Source organism: Balaenoptera physalus, assembly GCF_965194825.1.
Source record: "Balaenoptera physalus genome assembly, chromosome: 2".
NCBI classification, from domain to species: Eukaryota; Metazoa; Chordata; class Mammalia; order Artiodactyla; family Balaenopteridae; genus Balaenoptera; species Balaenoptera physalus.
Window position 1 is genome coordinate 34,840,186 of NC_138883.1, and position 14,923 is coordinate 34,855,108.

The 14,923-nt window shown below is 33.7% G+C and overlaps 1 protein-coding gene across 9 annotated transcripts in view; it reads right to left on the bottom strand.

The window, feature by feature from the left end:
• The window catches only part of PALS1 (protein associated with LIN7 1, MAGUK p55 family member), a 105,486-nt gene that overhangs the window by 52,376 nt on the left and 38,187 nt on the right, over positions 1–14,923 (bottom strand). For all 9 annotated transcript variants that reach the window (XR_014261028.1, XR_014261029.1, XM_082451640.1 and 6 more), the window contains one exon: positions 1,500–1,708. Coding sequence is in view for 7 of the 9 variants with exons in the window: in XM_082451640.1 (XP_082307766.1) it covers positions 1,500–1,708 (209 nt within the window). In the remaining 2 variants the exon portion in view is untranslated. The remainder of the gene's footprint in view (positions 1–1,499; positions 1,709–14,923) is intronic.

Below are 14,923 nucleotides of genomic sequence, written 5' to 3' on the forward strand. Positions count from 1 at the left end.
TTAACTAGCAGATGGGAAATTTCCCCTCTAGGAATAGGTCCCCAGGTCACACTCCTAGCCTGAGCAACATGAGACTTCTCTCTGCCACTCTTGCACATAGGACCTTCGCTCACTGTAAGCATCTAAATGAAGAAAATACATTCTGTGCTAATTCAAAAAGTGCCTCCTAACCTATTTTACATGTCTGTAGCTCTGGAAGTCTTACCCTTCCCTCAGCCCATTTTCTGTTTTGTGTCTGGGTTCAGTGAAATAGATTTACCTGATGGGCTTCCAGAATTATTCATTTTTATAATATCAAAATAACTTAAAATCCTGTAATAATGACAGAATGTCCAGCCCCCCAAAATAGGAGATGGCTTACTTACATCCTTTAAAAACCTTCAATTTAAAATATGTTTGCAGGGCTTCCCTGGTGGCGCAGTGGTTGGGAGTCTGCCTGCCAATGCAGGGGACACGGGTTCGAGCCCTGGTCTGGGAGGATCCCGCGTGCCGCAAAGCGGCTGGGCCCGTGAGCCACGATTGCTGAGCTTGCGCGTCTGGAGCCTGTGCTCCGCAATAGGAGCGGCCGCGATGGTGAGAGGCCCGCGCACCGCGATGAAAGAGTGGCCCCCGCTTGCCGCGGCTGGGGAAGGCCCTCGCACAGAAACGAAGACCCAACACAGCCAAAAATAAATAAATAAATAAAAATAAAATAAATAAAATATGTTTGCAGAGGGACTTCCTGGTGATCCAGTGGTTAAGACTCTGCGCTCCCAATGCAGGGGGCCCAGGTTCGATCCCCAGTCAGGGAACTAGATCCTGCATGCCGCAACTAAAGATCCCACACGCCACACCTAAAGATGCCACGTGCTGCAACTAAGACCCGGCGCAGCCAAATAAATACTTTTTAAAATAAATAAATAAAATAAAATGTTTGCAAAACACATTAAACACTAAACATCAACAAGCAGCAGACACCAGAACTTAAATATCAGCACGTTAACATGAGAAACTCTCACTGTACATTAAAATTTAATTATTTTGGACTTTCTATACAGTATCTATAGAGGAAAAACTTCAAAATATCTACAAGTAACAAATCTTAGAAGTTACATATTTATGATACCTGATTATCGAATATAATTTAATCTCATCAGTATTCATTTATCTCAGTTTATAATGTATAATGCTTAAAATAAAACTATACTACAAGCATTAAAATTTTTCCCCTTTAGTAATTTAGACAAATATTTCTCTTACTATGCAAATATGTAGTTGTATATACAAACCTAATGCTATTCTCTTCATGTAACAGAGCCCTGACTGTGAACTAAGCATATATTTTTTCAGGATAAAATACACATAAGCGAATTTTTCCTAACACAATAAATTATTAACACGTGAGCAGCAGTAATTAATTCTAACAAACCTTATAATCACACCAGCATTTTCCAAGAACGCCGCCTTACTATCACTAACAATTACTTTGTATATGTCAATGAGATGTTCAGAATACATACCTCTTGTGCAAGATCTTGCGCATTGGAGATAAGAGGAAATGGAGGACTGGCCTTGTTCATGTGTACTGTGACGGCGTTGTGTATCTTAAATGCATTCTGGAAATCTTTATTTTGTACAAGTTGTAAAAGCAGTGAAATATCCTCCTGGCTCTGAGAATCTACCAAAGTATGTTGGATATGTTTAAGTGAAGAAAACAGGTCTTCCACTTCTAGTAGGAGAAGGAAAAGGTATACAAAAATTAATTTTCTGTCTTAATTCCACATGTATTTTAAGATAAAATTTCTTGAACCAATAACAATTAAAGTTTTCAAGAAAAACAAAACTTGCAAATATTTTTGAGTGTCAAATCATTGTCATTTTACTGATTTTTAAGTAAGACTTTAAAAATTATACAACAGAATAAAATAACATTTTTTTCAAGAGTGTTTTAATTATGTAACTAATACATATCACTATAAAAATAAATGAGGGATAGAATACATAAATGAATAAAAAATTTAAAACCACCAATAGTCCCATCACTTAGAAACAACTTTAAAAAAAATCATACGGCATTTCCTTTTTTCATTTAACAGGACATTTTAATTGTTTTCCCACATCACCAAACAGTCTTTAAAAAACTCATAATGGCTCCATGATGTTCTATTATATGCCTAAACTAAAACTTATAATAACCATTACACTAAGTTGAGCATTCAGGGTGCTTCCAATTTTTTGCTAGTATAAGTAATGAGCATTTCTGTACATAACGATCACTGCTATGTACAGTAAAAATGTCTGAGATTCTGATGTTTCTTAAAATAATTCCAAGAAACGGAATTTTTAAATAAGATTCTGACATTTTAAAAGCCAAAAAGTTTTCTAGGGAGGTTTTACTAATTTATATCCCATTACCAATATTTTTACCAATATTCAAAATTACCATTTTTAAAAACCTTCCATTTCTTTAACAGGGAGGTTGAGGTTTACTCAGGCACTTCTTTTGTGGTTCATAGAACTCCTATGAACATGAGTCTCCTAAAATTTTACTGAAAATTTGGGGCATGTGTACGTATGCACGTTCCCATTAGTGTGCGTGTGCAGCACACACATTTTTCTGGAAGAGGGTTGTCCCAAAATGGTTAAGAACCACAGTTTATCTCTTCTCTGACCCCCAAGAGGTAGATATGTGCACATGTATACACTTTGTCACATTTGCTGGAAATAGTTTTCTAATTTTTCCATCTGTTAATTGCATTTGTGGTACCTTTATTGTAGAAGTTTTCGGCTGTTATGTGTTAAGAATGATCCACCTTTCCCTGTGTGATTTCTTTCACTGTCTATGCTTATAAACTCCTTCCCCTATGTCATTAAATGTTTACCTACATTTAAATTTTCTAATGGCTTCTATTTTGTAGTTAACTTCAATCTATCTGGAATTTTGTTATAGATTTGAGGGGAAATTTTAACTTCATTTCTTTTCTTCCAAATGGTTAACCAATTATTCTAACACCATTTATTGAATAATCCCTCCTTTTCCACTGATTTATGATATCACCAAATTCTTACATACATCAGGGTCTGTTTCTAGTCCACTGGTCTATCAGAACCACACTCTTCTTATAATAGTATTATAGTTTTTGCTCATATTGATATGACAAATACTTGCTCATTACTTTTTCAAAAATGTCTTGACTTCAAATGAGCTACAGAATCATTTTTAAGATACCACCTCACTCTCTATTTCTTATTCATCCAGAAAGAAAAACCTATTGAGATGCTGACTAAAATTAAAACTGTAATTCTGGGAAAAACTTTCAGTAGATAGTATCTGTGTATATCTGTGTCTTATACAGTCACATTAAAAAAAAAAGCAAAAAACCTCTTGGTTTAAGTCTTTCTGTTAGTTTTCTTCACACAGGGCCTGCAGAAAAGTTACTGATTCTTATTTATCTTGTATCCTACTAGTTAACAGTTGTTAAATATTTTATAGGTTAGAATAGCTCTTCTGTTGATTCTGAAGTTCCCTATCTTTTCCCCCCCAAATCAAAACAGCCTTAGTTCTCCTTATAAAAATTATATATGCTCTTTAGTAATTTAAAATGTACCAAAAAACTGGAAAAAAATCTGAAAGTCAAAACTGTCATTTGAATGACCTAAGAAGTTGTGATCCAGAGCTAAATAAAACTTGAGAAATAGCCAGAATTTAACCATAAGTTAATGTTATCTACAAGAGTAGACAGAATACAGACAGGGGAAATTTAAAGATGTTGGTCAAAGAGTACAAACTGTCAGTTTTAAGGTGAATAAGTTCTGAAGATCTAATGGACAGCAATGGTGACTACAGTCAATAATACTGTGTTGTATACTTGAAATTTGCTGAGAGTACATCTTAAGCATTCTCACCACACACACAAAAGGTAACTACGTGAGGTGATGGATGTGTTAATCAACTTAATTGTGGTAAATATTTCACAATATCACATTGTACACTTTAGATATATAAAATTTTTTTGCCAACTATACTTCAATAAAGCTGGGGTGGGGGAAGAATATGGAGTGTCAGATTTCATTAAATTCGAAGAAGTTACCACAGAATTACCTAAGTGTATAAAGAATTCCCTGAGTATAAAGAATTCAATAGCCTTCAAGTACCTTTAGAGCAAAACAGGAAAACATTTAAATATCTTAAAAGGAAAAAGAATTACAAAACCAACAAAGTAGTTAAGGTAATTGACTACAATCTTAAGGAGACTATAGACTTTCTGAGTGGATAAAGAGACTTCTGTATAAAATTTCAGTAACTGTTTAAAGGGGCTCAGCCTGGTTGTCAGGGCAATGAGAAAATCAGGAGCTTCAGGATCTCATTGTTGAATGAAATCAATAAGCAACTTTAGACAGCCCAGAAGGTAACAAACTCCCTACTATGTCTCTTCAAGCCCAGGGGGATTTAAAATTTTAGAGACAAAGGAACTCCTACATAATCTCTGTGTACCAAAGCCATCCACAGATACTAAAATACTGACATTAAAAAAAATTTTTTTTATCTGAAGTCATACCTCTCAGCTATAACTACTGGTATTATTTTGTTATACTCTCTATATATAGCCTTTCAGACTTGTAAAAAATGCTGATCTTAACCACAGAGGTCACATTGTAAATGTTGTTTTGTAATCTGATATTTTCCAATGTCTTTAGAATAAATTCTTAGGATAAAATGACTTATCAAATAATAAAAACATTTAAAACTTTGATACATATTGCCAAACTGCCCTACAGATTTGTACTAACTCATACTCCTACCACCAAAGAACTTGAGTGCTTGTTTCTACAAACAGCCCAGAATTTTCACTTTTGGTGATCTGGTTAGGAAAACATGTATTTCTTTTTCTAGTAGTGACGTTTAATGTATTTTCACAAGGTTAACAGTCATTTATATTTCTTCTTTCATCGATTTTCTCCTTATCTTTTGACCATTTTTCTACTAGATTTTTTTTCCTTAATGACTAGAATTACAGAGATTATATAAATATCCCTGCAGTCTGAAGCAGAATGTACTAAATAAATTTTCTTGCTATATCAGAACAATGGTTTTTAATCAAGGATATTTATGAGAATCACTAAGGAAATTTACAAAGATATTTATGTCCTGAGTTCTACCTCAAACACAATCAGAATCTCCTGTGTCTTCTTTAATTTTATATATATATTTTAAAGTTGACTATGTACCTTCTGGTTAAGAACCAATGACTTACAGGCCATATTAACAGCAGTTATTGTAATATTTTAAGACATAATATACTTGGGAATAACTAAAGCACTCACACCTATTTTCTTCTATACTAAATAACCCTGATTGCTATGTTGAATTTTTGTGTCTGCTTTACAGTTATTCTAGTTCCTCCTTTGCAACTATTCAGTATTTCCTTTTGTTGCTCTCTCTTACTTCCGTAGTAAACACAGCATATAATTTTCATTTTTAGAATATTTTACACACAAATAAAATACTGTAGTCATAAGCCAGCAAGGAAATAGGAAAAGTAAGGTAGGGTAATCTAAACTAGGGATGGCTTAATGAGAGATAAAACTGGAGAATGGCCTTATTTCAGGAGATCAGTTAACAGCTGAGATGCAGCACAGACAGGCAACAGGAAATTTTGTGGTTAATCCAAAAGGGATGATTGCTTTAAAGTTCTAAGAGGGGCTTCCCAGGTGGCACAGTGGTTAAGAATCCACCTGCCAATGCTGGGGGCACGGGTTCGAGCCCTGGTCCGGGAAGATCCCACGTGCTGCGGAGCAACTAAGCCCCTGCGCCACAACTACTGAGCCTGCGCTCTAGAGCCCATGAGCCACAACTACTGAGCCCGCGTGCCACAACTACTGAAGCCTGCGTGCCTAGAGCCCGTGCTCCGCATCAAGAGAAGCCACCCAATGAGAAGCCCGCGCACCACAAGGAAGAGTAGGCCTCGCTCGCCGCAACTAGAAAACGCCCACGTGCAGCAATGAAGACCCAATGCAGCCAAAAAAAAAAAAGAAAAAAAAAATCCTAAGAAATCAGTAGGCTTCTCGTGTTGATAGGAAGTTAGGTAAGGAATACAGGTTCCAGAGAAAGAGTAAATCTGGTCAATTTGTTCATATTGTGTTCATACTGAGGAATTCTAAAGACATAAAGACCATCCGGGACAGTTTAAAATCCAGAAAAGAAAAAAAATCTCAGGGTCAAACTGGAAATGTCTTTCTCTCAGATCAGGGACCAAGATAAGATCTATAGGAATAGGAAGGCTGAAAGCAGAAGAACAATACAACTGAGTCCCAAAGAGGCTGTTCACTTAGTACCTATCCACTTAAGTAAAGGCTATCGGGAGAACTTAAGGACCATGACAAGTGCCAGAAATAACAACTTTAACTGGGCTTAAGGTTCAAATTTTGTAGGTTAGCATCAAGACCAATTTAAACTTGTTAATTATCATCCTTTACAAATTCACTAACCTCTACGAAGTCCTATTCACGTTCTGTTGTTTTAATCAGTAAAAACTGTTTTCACTGAAATTATCTTTTTTTAGGAGTTGTCTCCAGACTTATTGCATTAATCAATGTTGCCAGACTAAATTGAGATCATTTGCACTTAAGCTCAGCTTTCACAATGAAATATCACCAACCCGTTATTTGTAGTTGAAAAACTACAAATATGTATTTGGCCTGAATTACACACTGGTCACTGCCAATACTGAATAGAAAGACATAGAACAATATCTGTATTACAGGCATATATACATATATACTATTTTATTTAATCCTCATAAAATCTGAGAAACTTTTCCCAATTTAAAAAAACCCACCAAAACCTGAGACATACATAGTTCAGAGCAAATCTCTACAGATGGAGAGAATGAAGTCATACAGAAAAATGGCACCTGGGTGAAGAATCTTTTTGAACTTCTAAGGCAGTGCTTTTTCTGCCATACCAAGGGCTTAAAAAAAGATAATTTTTTTTTTCTTTTTTAGATTTTATGGCTTGATTGTGACATGTCATTTATCTGCTTTAGAAAAGCTGTCCTGAAGTGTCTTTCTGCTCAATATAGTAGCATGCAATGTACACTGACTATTATTTAGAGGAGCTTACACATTCTATTTTACCATGTACATGGAGGAAGAATTTCCTCTAGTTAACTGTGTTTGTACATGTTCACACATATAATACACCCTCCAAATGCTACTTTTATAATACTGTTGCATTTTATTTCTGCTATTTTAACCAAGTGTCTTATGCTTCAAATATTTTCTCAGAGTATTTTATTTCAACTCTAACATCACAATAGTATGCTAGGCAGTACACTGTGAAAGTTCAGCAAAAGAAACCAAAACTGCAATTCTTGTGAATGTAGAGCCTATGTATCTTGTTGAGAAATATTGTAAAAACATCTTTGATAGTGTAGCACTAGCCTGGGTAACTAAGTAGTTCAGCAAAATTGATAACTTATGATTTAAATGGGCAGTTTTCAGATAAATTCCATATCAGCTTTCATGGCCAATTTAGCTGGGAAATTTTCCAGATAGTATTCTTAGGCAGGAAAGCTCCCCACGTACTCTCATGCTTCAGGTTCAAGTATGTTTCCATGACAAATGTTTAATGAACAAAGAGAACAGATTAAGTTACCAGACACTCAGAGTTTTTAAGACTTCATTAAATATAAATATATAGCTTGACAAGAAGATATGGATTAAACCACATATAGCTGAAACAAATAAATATGTAAAAGAAAATATGAAATACTAAATGATATAAACTTATTTATAAAGACATGAATTTCATCAGAGCGTTTATCAATTTAATGGAAATTTAAAATGATGCTAAAAATAAATAAATAAATAAAATTTAAAAAATTAAAAATAAAAAAAATAAAAAATGATGCTGCCTCTGCCCAATAAAGTTTTAAGGTCACATAGAAAGCAAAAAATACCTATCGCATTAGTCTTAAAATACTGATTATGATAAATTTTATTGGAAAATTCTGAATGGAATTCTGACAAAAGGTCTTTTCTTTGATATTAAGTATGATGTCATAGTGAAAAATAATTGTTGGCAATATCAACTCTGGGATTCTCATTCTGACACATGTTCATTTTAGTTTCATATAAAAATTCTTAATTTCAAAAGGTATTTTGCTGTAGGTTTAAAAAACTTTGTTTCTATATGGTATATCTTTAAAAGCATTTTACAAGAACATTTTATGCAAAACAGCAAATTTTCTACACATAAGAAATGTTCCATTGTATGATGTAGTAATTAGATTACGTGCCACTTAAACGAAAACCACCTAAGTTCTTCGAAATTCTGTGCAATTCCAGAGGAAATTTGAAAAATCTAATCAGATGCAGCTAAATCCATCCTGTCAAATATGTACCCTCTTCTCTAATAATGATGAAGATAGACAACAAAGAGAGGACAGACTATAGAGAGAACAGAGACTCCCCATATACAGAGATCAGAGCCTCCCTTCCCCATTCCCATACACAGAGACACAACAGGCACAAGGAAAAAGAACCACATGGACAGAGAAGTAGAGAGATAAATAAGGAACACAGCGCTACCGAGAAAGAATGACACAGGTGTAGAGTGGGGAGTGAACAAAGAAGGGGGTACTGAGGAAGAGCAGTACCCAGAACAAGGGAGGATGGAGGGAAGAGAGAAATGCGGACAGACACTGTGCTGAGGGGAAGGCAAAGGCAGGCATGGCAAATCTGGCTTTGGTGATAAACTCTAGTCTGTAGCAACTTCCCTAGAAGCAAGTTCTTTATATCTAGTTCAAATGCCGTGTCCTGCAGTTTGATCTATTTCCTCTTATTTGATGTTCAGTAGACATTGTTTTAAGTTTCCCATCTCCTCTAACGTTTCATACAACAGTTAAATCTTGATTATTTATGTTAAAAGAGAGGACATATTATCTAAAAGCAAGAAAAATCACTTACATTTGGTTTGGGGATACAATTAATCAGATAAATACAAACACACACATCAGCCTACAAATCCACCCCCTGAACACTCTCCTCTCCCCTTGGCCCTCTCCTGGCTGCCTAAAATATAAAAGAATGAAGACTCTAAAATGGGCAACAGAAAGCAATCACCAAGAGTTGCTCTATCTGAAAATTCTATCTTCAAACACCCAAGACCCTGGAGAATTGTTTGGCAGTAAGGGTAAACAATAAAATTACTCAAGGAAGCTAAGGAATCTCCGTTTCTGGAAATCTTTCAAAGCAATGGAGATAACCATCTACCTTGGATTAGCTTTGTTATTTTCACTTACTGCTATCATTTACCCCACATGAAAAGTTTCTACATATCTATTCTAGCATTAATATTCTTCCATTTCATTGCTTAAATAATACCAATTCTTTTAACCTATCCTCAGAAATTTCTATATTTCAACCAACTTCATGACTTTTTCTAAAAACTTTTAAAGATGTCTTCTTTTCCCCTAAACTGTACAGTCAAATTGACTATTCAGATGAGGAACTTAATAGTATTGAGTATGAGGAGATTATACCAGTTTCCAGTACATCTATCCACTGAATCAAAATTCGAATGTTCATTTAGGAAATCTTTGCTAAAGCAGGGATGGGTTGTCTTTCCTTTTTCTTTTTTTCTTTTTAAATTTAAGGACATAAAATTCACATCTCGGAGCTTTGGTTTTCAGTGGACTAGGTTAAAGTGCATTTATTAAAAATAACAAGAAGCTCATGAAACACCCTGAACAGTAATTAATCATTAAAAAATTGGGTTACAAATTAAAAAGAAATTCTAGACAAGCACACAAGCAAAGATAGTTGAGAGAGATGGCAGAGCAAAAACCTTAGCCCTAAATATAAGACAATGGAAAAATATCATTGAAATGACTACTATTCAATCAAGTACAAAAGCTTCATGATTTTTCTCTGGACAAAACTTAAATGAGTTTGGTGAGCAAGAAAAAGACCCAAATTTGAAGGCAGAATACCTGGGTCCTAGTTATGGCTTGGATCACTTATTAGCTGCAATATATATCACTGGAAAATCCATCTCAAGTCTCTGGGCCTTTCTATAAAATGAGTGGGTTTGACTTGGATATTATTTCTCAAACTTTCGTTAGTGATCCATTAAAAATGTGTATTTTTAAATTTCTCAACCCAGTATATACATCCCTATTTGAAATAAAAATTTATAAATACTTATGTGCAATATAATATACCTTAATATCTTCTATTTTTTTCTAGTTCTTAAAAAAATTACTGGTTGATAGGATGGCTAAAATTAAAAAGACATATTGATATAATAACAAATAGAAGCAAGAATGTACAGAAACTAGAACCCTCTCATGCTGCTGATGAAAAGGTAAAATAGTGCAGGTACTGGGGAAAATATGGCAGTTCCTCAAAAAGTTAAAACACAATTACCATTTGATCCAGCAATTCCACTCCTAGGTATATACTCCAAAGAATTGAAAACAGATATTTAAACAAAATATTATATGTGAATATTTGTAACAGCACCATTCACAATAGCTAAAAGGTAGAAACAACCCAAACATTCCACCAACAGATGAATGGATAAACAAAACATGGTATTTCCATACAGTGGAATATTATTCAGCCATAAAAAGGAATGAAGTAATGGTTCATACTACAACACAGATGAACCCTGAAGACATTATGCTATGTGAAAAGAAACCAGTCACAAAAAGTCACATACTGTATGATTCAGTTAGATGAAATGTCCCAAATAAACAAATACACAGAAAGTAGATTAGGGTGGTCAGGAGTTAGGGGGAGGAGAGAATAGAAAGTGAATGCTTATGGGTCCAGAGTTTCTTTCTGAGGTAATGGAAACACTCTATATAATGGTGATGGCTGCACAATCTTGTGAATGTACTAAAAACTCATGAATTGTACACTTCAAAAGAGTGAATTTTATGGTATAGTAAAGCTGTTATTTTAAAAAATGAAATAAAAAATTACTGGTTAAGATCCACAAACTAATTTAATGGACTAAAAGGTTAGATGATCTCTGGTAGCTTCTGGTCCTTACAAAAGTTAAATTTTAGTCAAACTTACAATGTGCAACATGTTTATATATGTGTTTTCACTTGGTCCTCAAGAAAATACAGAAACTGAGCCTCAGGAAACTTAAGTAACTTGTCAAAGGTCAATAGCAAGTGAAGGTAAAAAGTATTTAAACTCTACATTTGACTCCAGGCATCCCTGTACCAATATGCAATGATATCATGCATTTCTGAACATATAATGATGCAAGTCTTTGCAAGGGGAAAAAGTTAAAACCTATTAATACTTAATAGGTGGAATGAAGTTTTGACACATTGTGTCAAAGACTAAATGGTATAGCAGTTAATTATTTTTCAGTAGCATTATGCATATTTAATAACCAAACATTACATGACTATACACATATTCTAATGAATTTCTTAATCTTTATTTTAGGTTAGTTCTAATTTTAGCAATCTGAACAAATCAAAAAATCGTCAAATGTCCCAACATTTTAAACATTAAACATAATACCAATAGGTCTAATCATTTCACTTCCAGAAAAAAAAAAATTTCTCAAAGAATGGCTAATAAAGTTTGGAAATATCTATAGCAGTTGAGGAAAAATTTAATAGCAAGAATAATTAACTTCTCAGAAACGTATGAACTCAAGGTTTATTGGCACTGGAATTTTGTTTGTTGTCTTTAAATAAACTTTATTTTAAAAGCCAATCTTAAAAAAAGTTTATCACAATCCAGCAAAATTCCAGCATTTCCTGCGGTCAATCAAAAGTCAAATAACATCAGAAACAAATGTGGAAGAAATATTTTATTTTATAACATCAAACACAAGAATACTCTTGACTTAAAAGTTTGAATATTCAGAGACACCTGGCAAAAACTATGTAGATACTAATAAAGACTGAAACATGGTATTATTAATATTATGAAAATATTTTATTCATCCTAGTTTTCTTCCCATTGGTGTCTCCTTTTTATTTTTTCTTAACACTAGTAGCATCTGGTGTAAATCAGAAAGCCCCTAATCACAAATTTCAAGAATCTCCTTATAGCCACAAAACAGATAGCTCACCATGGTTGTGTGATGGGTGGGTGTGTGTGCCTTTCCTAAGGTCTCTTCAAAAGTGTGATAATCATACAGTGACATCTATGATAGATAGCAATGTTTCTTAGTTTATTCCCTTTAAATGTTCTGTCTACTATATTTACTTGTCCACAATCCTCCTGGCCCAAAATTACTTATCTTTGACTATAAAAATCAATCAAACAGTGAAATCTATAATCTAAAGACATCTGAAGATGATCCTACTCTACCTCATCCTACCTGCATTCTGCTCTTTTCTCAGAATTTTTCTCACAAGGTAGCTTGCTTTACTTATGAAAGAGAACAAGACAATGATATTTTATTTGTAGCAAAGCAAGTTTGAATAACTCCTGCAAATTTTAAGGAAAGCCTCCCTAATATATCAAAATTCTTATAATTTATACTACTAATATTAATTATTCATTTGAAATTTCCACATCACTATTTTCTAATTTTCAATAAGATTCTAACTGCTTTTAAACAAGAAAATTCAGTTTATCCTTTCTGAATATTTTCTATTAATTCCATCTCTGCATTTTTATTATTATACAGTGCCAAATTTATAAATACATTCATTAAAAACCACCACCCAGATAAATAAAGTATCTAACCTTTCCAATCACATTTTCAATTCTTTAAGGAGAATTTCCTCTACTCACAGATAAATGATGATGTATCATTTGGAAACGGAAGGCTCCCTCTCAAAGAAATAAATCAGTTGCCCCATCCTTCCCTCATTTAAAACAAGGTTGCTGTTTCTGGCTGTGAAAAAGGCTGAGAAGTTGTCTCCTGGCATGTGTGTATTAATCAAAACACTGGCAGGGAGACTCATACAACTTTAAGGGAGTACTGTTGTAGTCTGATGGGTTAGCAAATTATAAACAGGAAAAAAAAAAATGTCTGATACAAAGCTAATATACTTCATTTTAAAATGAACACTTAAAACTGAGTATATCCAAAAACTGAAGATTTGACTGACAATAACAACCTTATAACTTACGATAACTTTTCATGTTTCCTACACTTAACACATTTGTGTTGTGTATTAAAATTAAATCTATCACTTATTTCTCAAAATATGAAATATTCTCCTTTCCAAGAAATGACTTACAGATACCTGGTAATACATTTCAAATTACTTTAAAATAAAATATGTAAAACAGCCTTACGTTCAAAGATTGCACAAAGATAATTTTTAAAACCACACTGGACTGCAAGTTGGAAGAAAATATATCTGTGCTTTAATCTATAGTTGTAGAAAGTTTAACCAAGCAGCATACAAAAAGAAATAGGAAAAAGCAAAAAATTTAAGAGAAATGGTCTCCAATTTTCTGTGATTAGGTAAAAAAATAAATAAAAATTCCCTAAGTGAATCTGGCTTAAGCTGTATTTGTTTCCTCATGGAGATTACACGAATATTGTCTATTAGATGGACTTTTATGCCTGATTCAATTAAAGCAAATGGACAAATACATTAATCTTTAGAGAAATTTAAACAGAAACCCAGAAGACTCAATCCAGGCTTGGGTTGGATATGTTACAACGTAAGCTTTCTCCAAGTCACAGAGAATATTTACAGAATATTTTAATAAAAAATAATGGAGTGGTAGGAGATGAAGGCCAATAAGAGGCAATTGGGAATGAAATAATTTTACTCTAACAAAACTCTTAGGAAAAAAGAGCATAAAATTCCTTCACATAAATGTATTTTAAAAAATATGTAATCTTTCTGTTTTCACTATAATGCCTTTCATCTGAAGGCATTTAGCAGACTTCACTATGACTGAACACACCTGTGATTTCTTAAATCACAGAGAAGTATGCACACTGCTTTCTGTCAAGAAACGTGGATCCTTAGTAAATGTATAGCAAAGAAAAGAAGCAGATGTTGTGATAAAGTAGAAACTGTTCTAGACTAGATTTAGTATATATGGTACCTTTATATATATAGATTTAATATATATGGTATACTATATACAGAGAGATAGTACATATGGTACCTTTGAGTAAATCAGAAAAAGGTGTTCCACTCTTGGTAGCCAAAGCTCTGGTCTACTGAGTGAAGAGTAGGCTGGATATCAGTCTCCACTCAAACCCTCTGTTCTTTGCAGTACATCAACTGCATATCCAGATTAGGCAAATTCAAACTTGGCCCTACCACTTAGCATGGAGTCTTACACAAGTGATTTAACTGAGGTTCAATTTCTTCTTCTGTAATGGATATTACAGAGTCCTGTTAACAGGACTACTGTGGGTACTAAACAGAAAGCTGTTTGCTACAGCATCTAGTACAGGATTCAATAGACACTTAAATAAATGGCAAAACAACAACAACAAAAACCCTCTCCTTCCATAGAAAAGTGAAGTGTCTCTCTTTTCACATCTATAAATAATAAACCACTAAGAAATAAAATACTTTCTTTTAGTTAGCCTGGTTTTAAGGGAACACAAGTTAATGTATACCACTGACACTAGTTCAGGAATCTCTCCTGTGTGTGTGTAAGAAGAGAGGGCAGTAAGTTCAATTATGAAATATTTTAAGTTTGGAAACACATTTGACATCAATTTCTCTTATAGATTCATAATGCCTATTAGATTCTAAAGCTACAAGAAGTACTGTAATAAGAAGCTGTTTAACTTATTTAACCCAGTGTTCTCAAAATTTATTTGATCACAGAATTCTTTTTTATTTATATCTATTAATATCTCATGGCACTAGTTTTTTTGTTTTCTTCACAAAATGAAATTTGGGAATAGTTAGTATAGGGACTTCTAAGCCATGTTTTATGTGTATTATGCCATAGGAATAGCACCAGTTCTTCT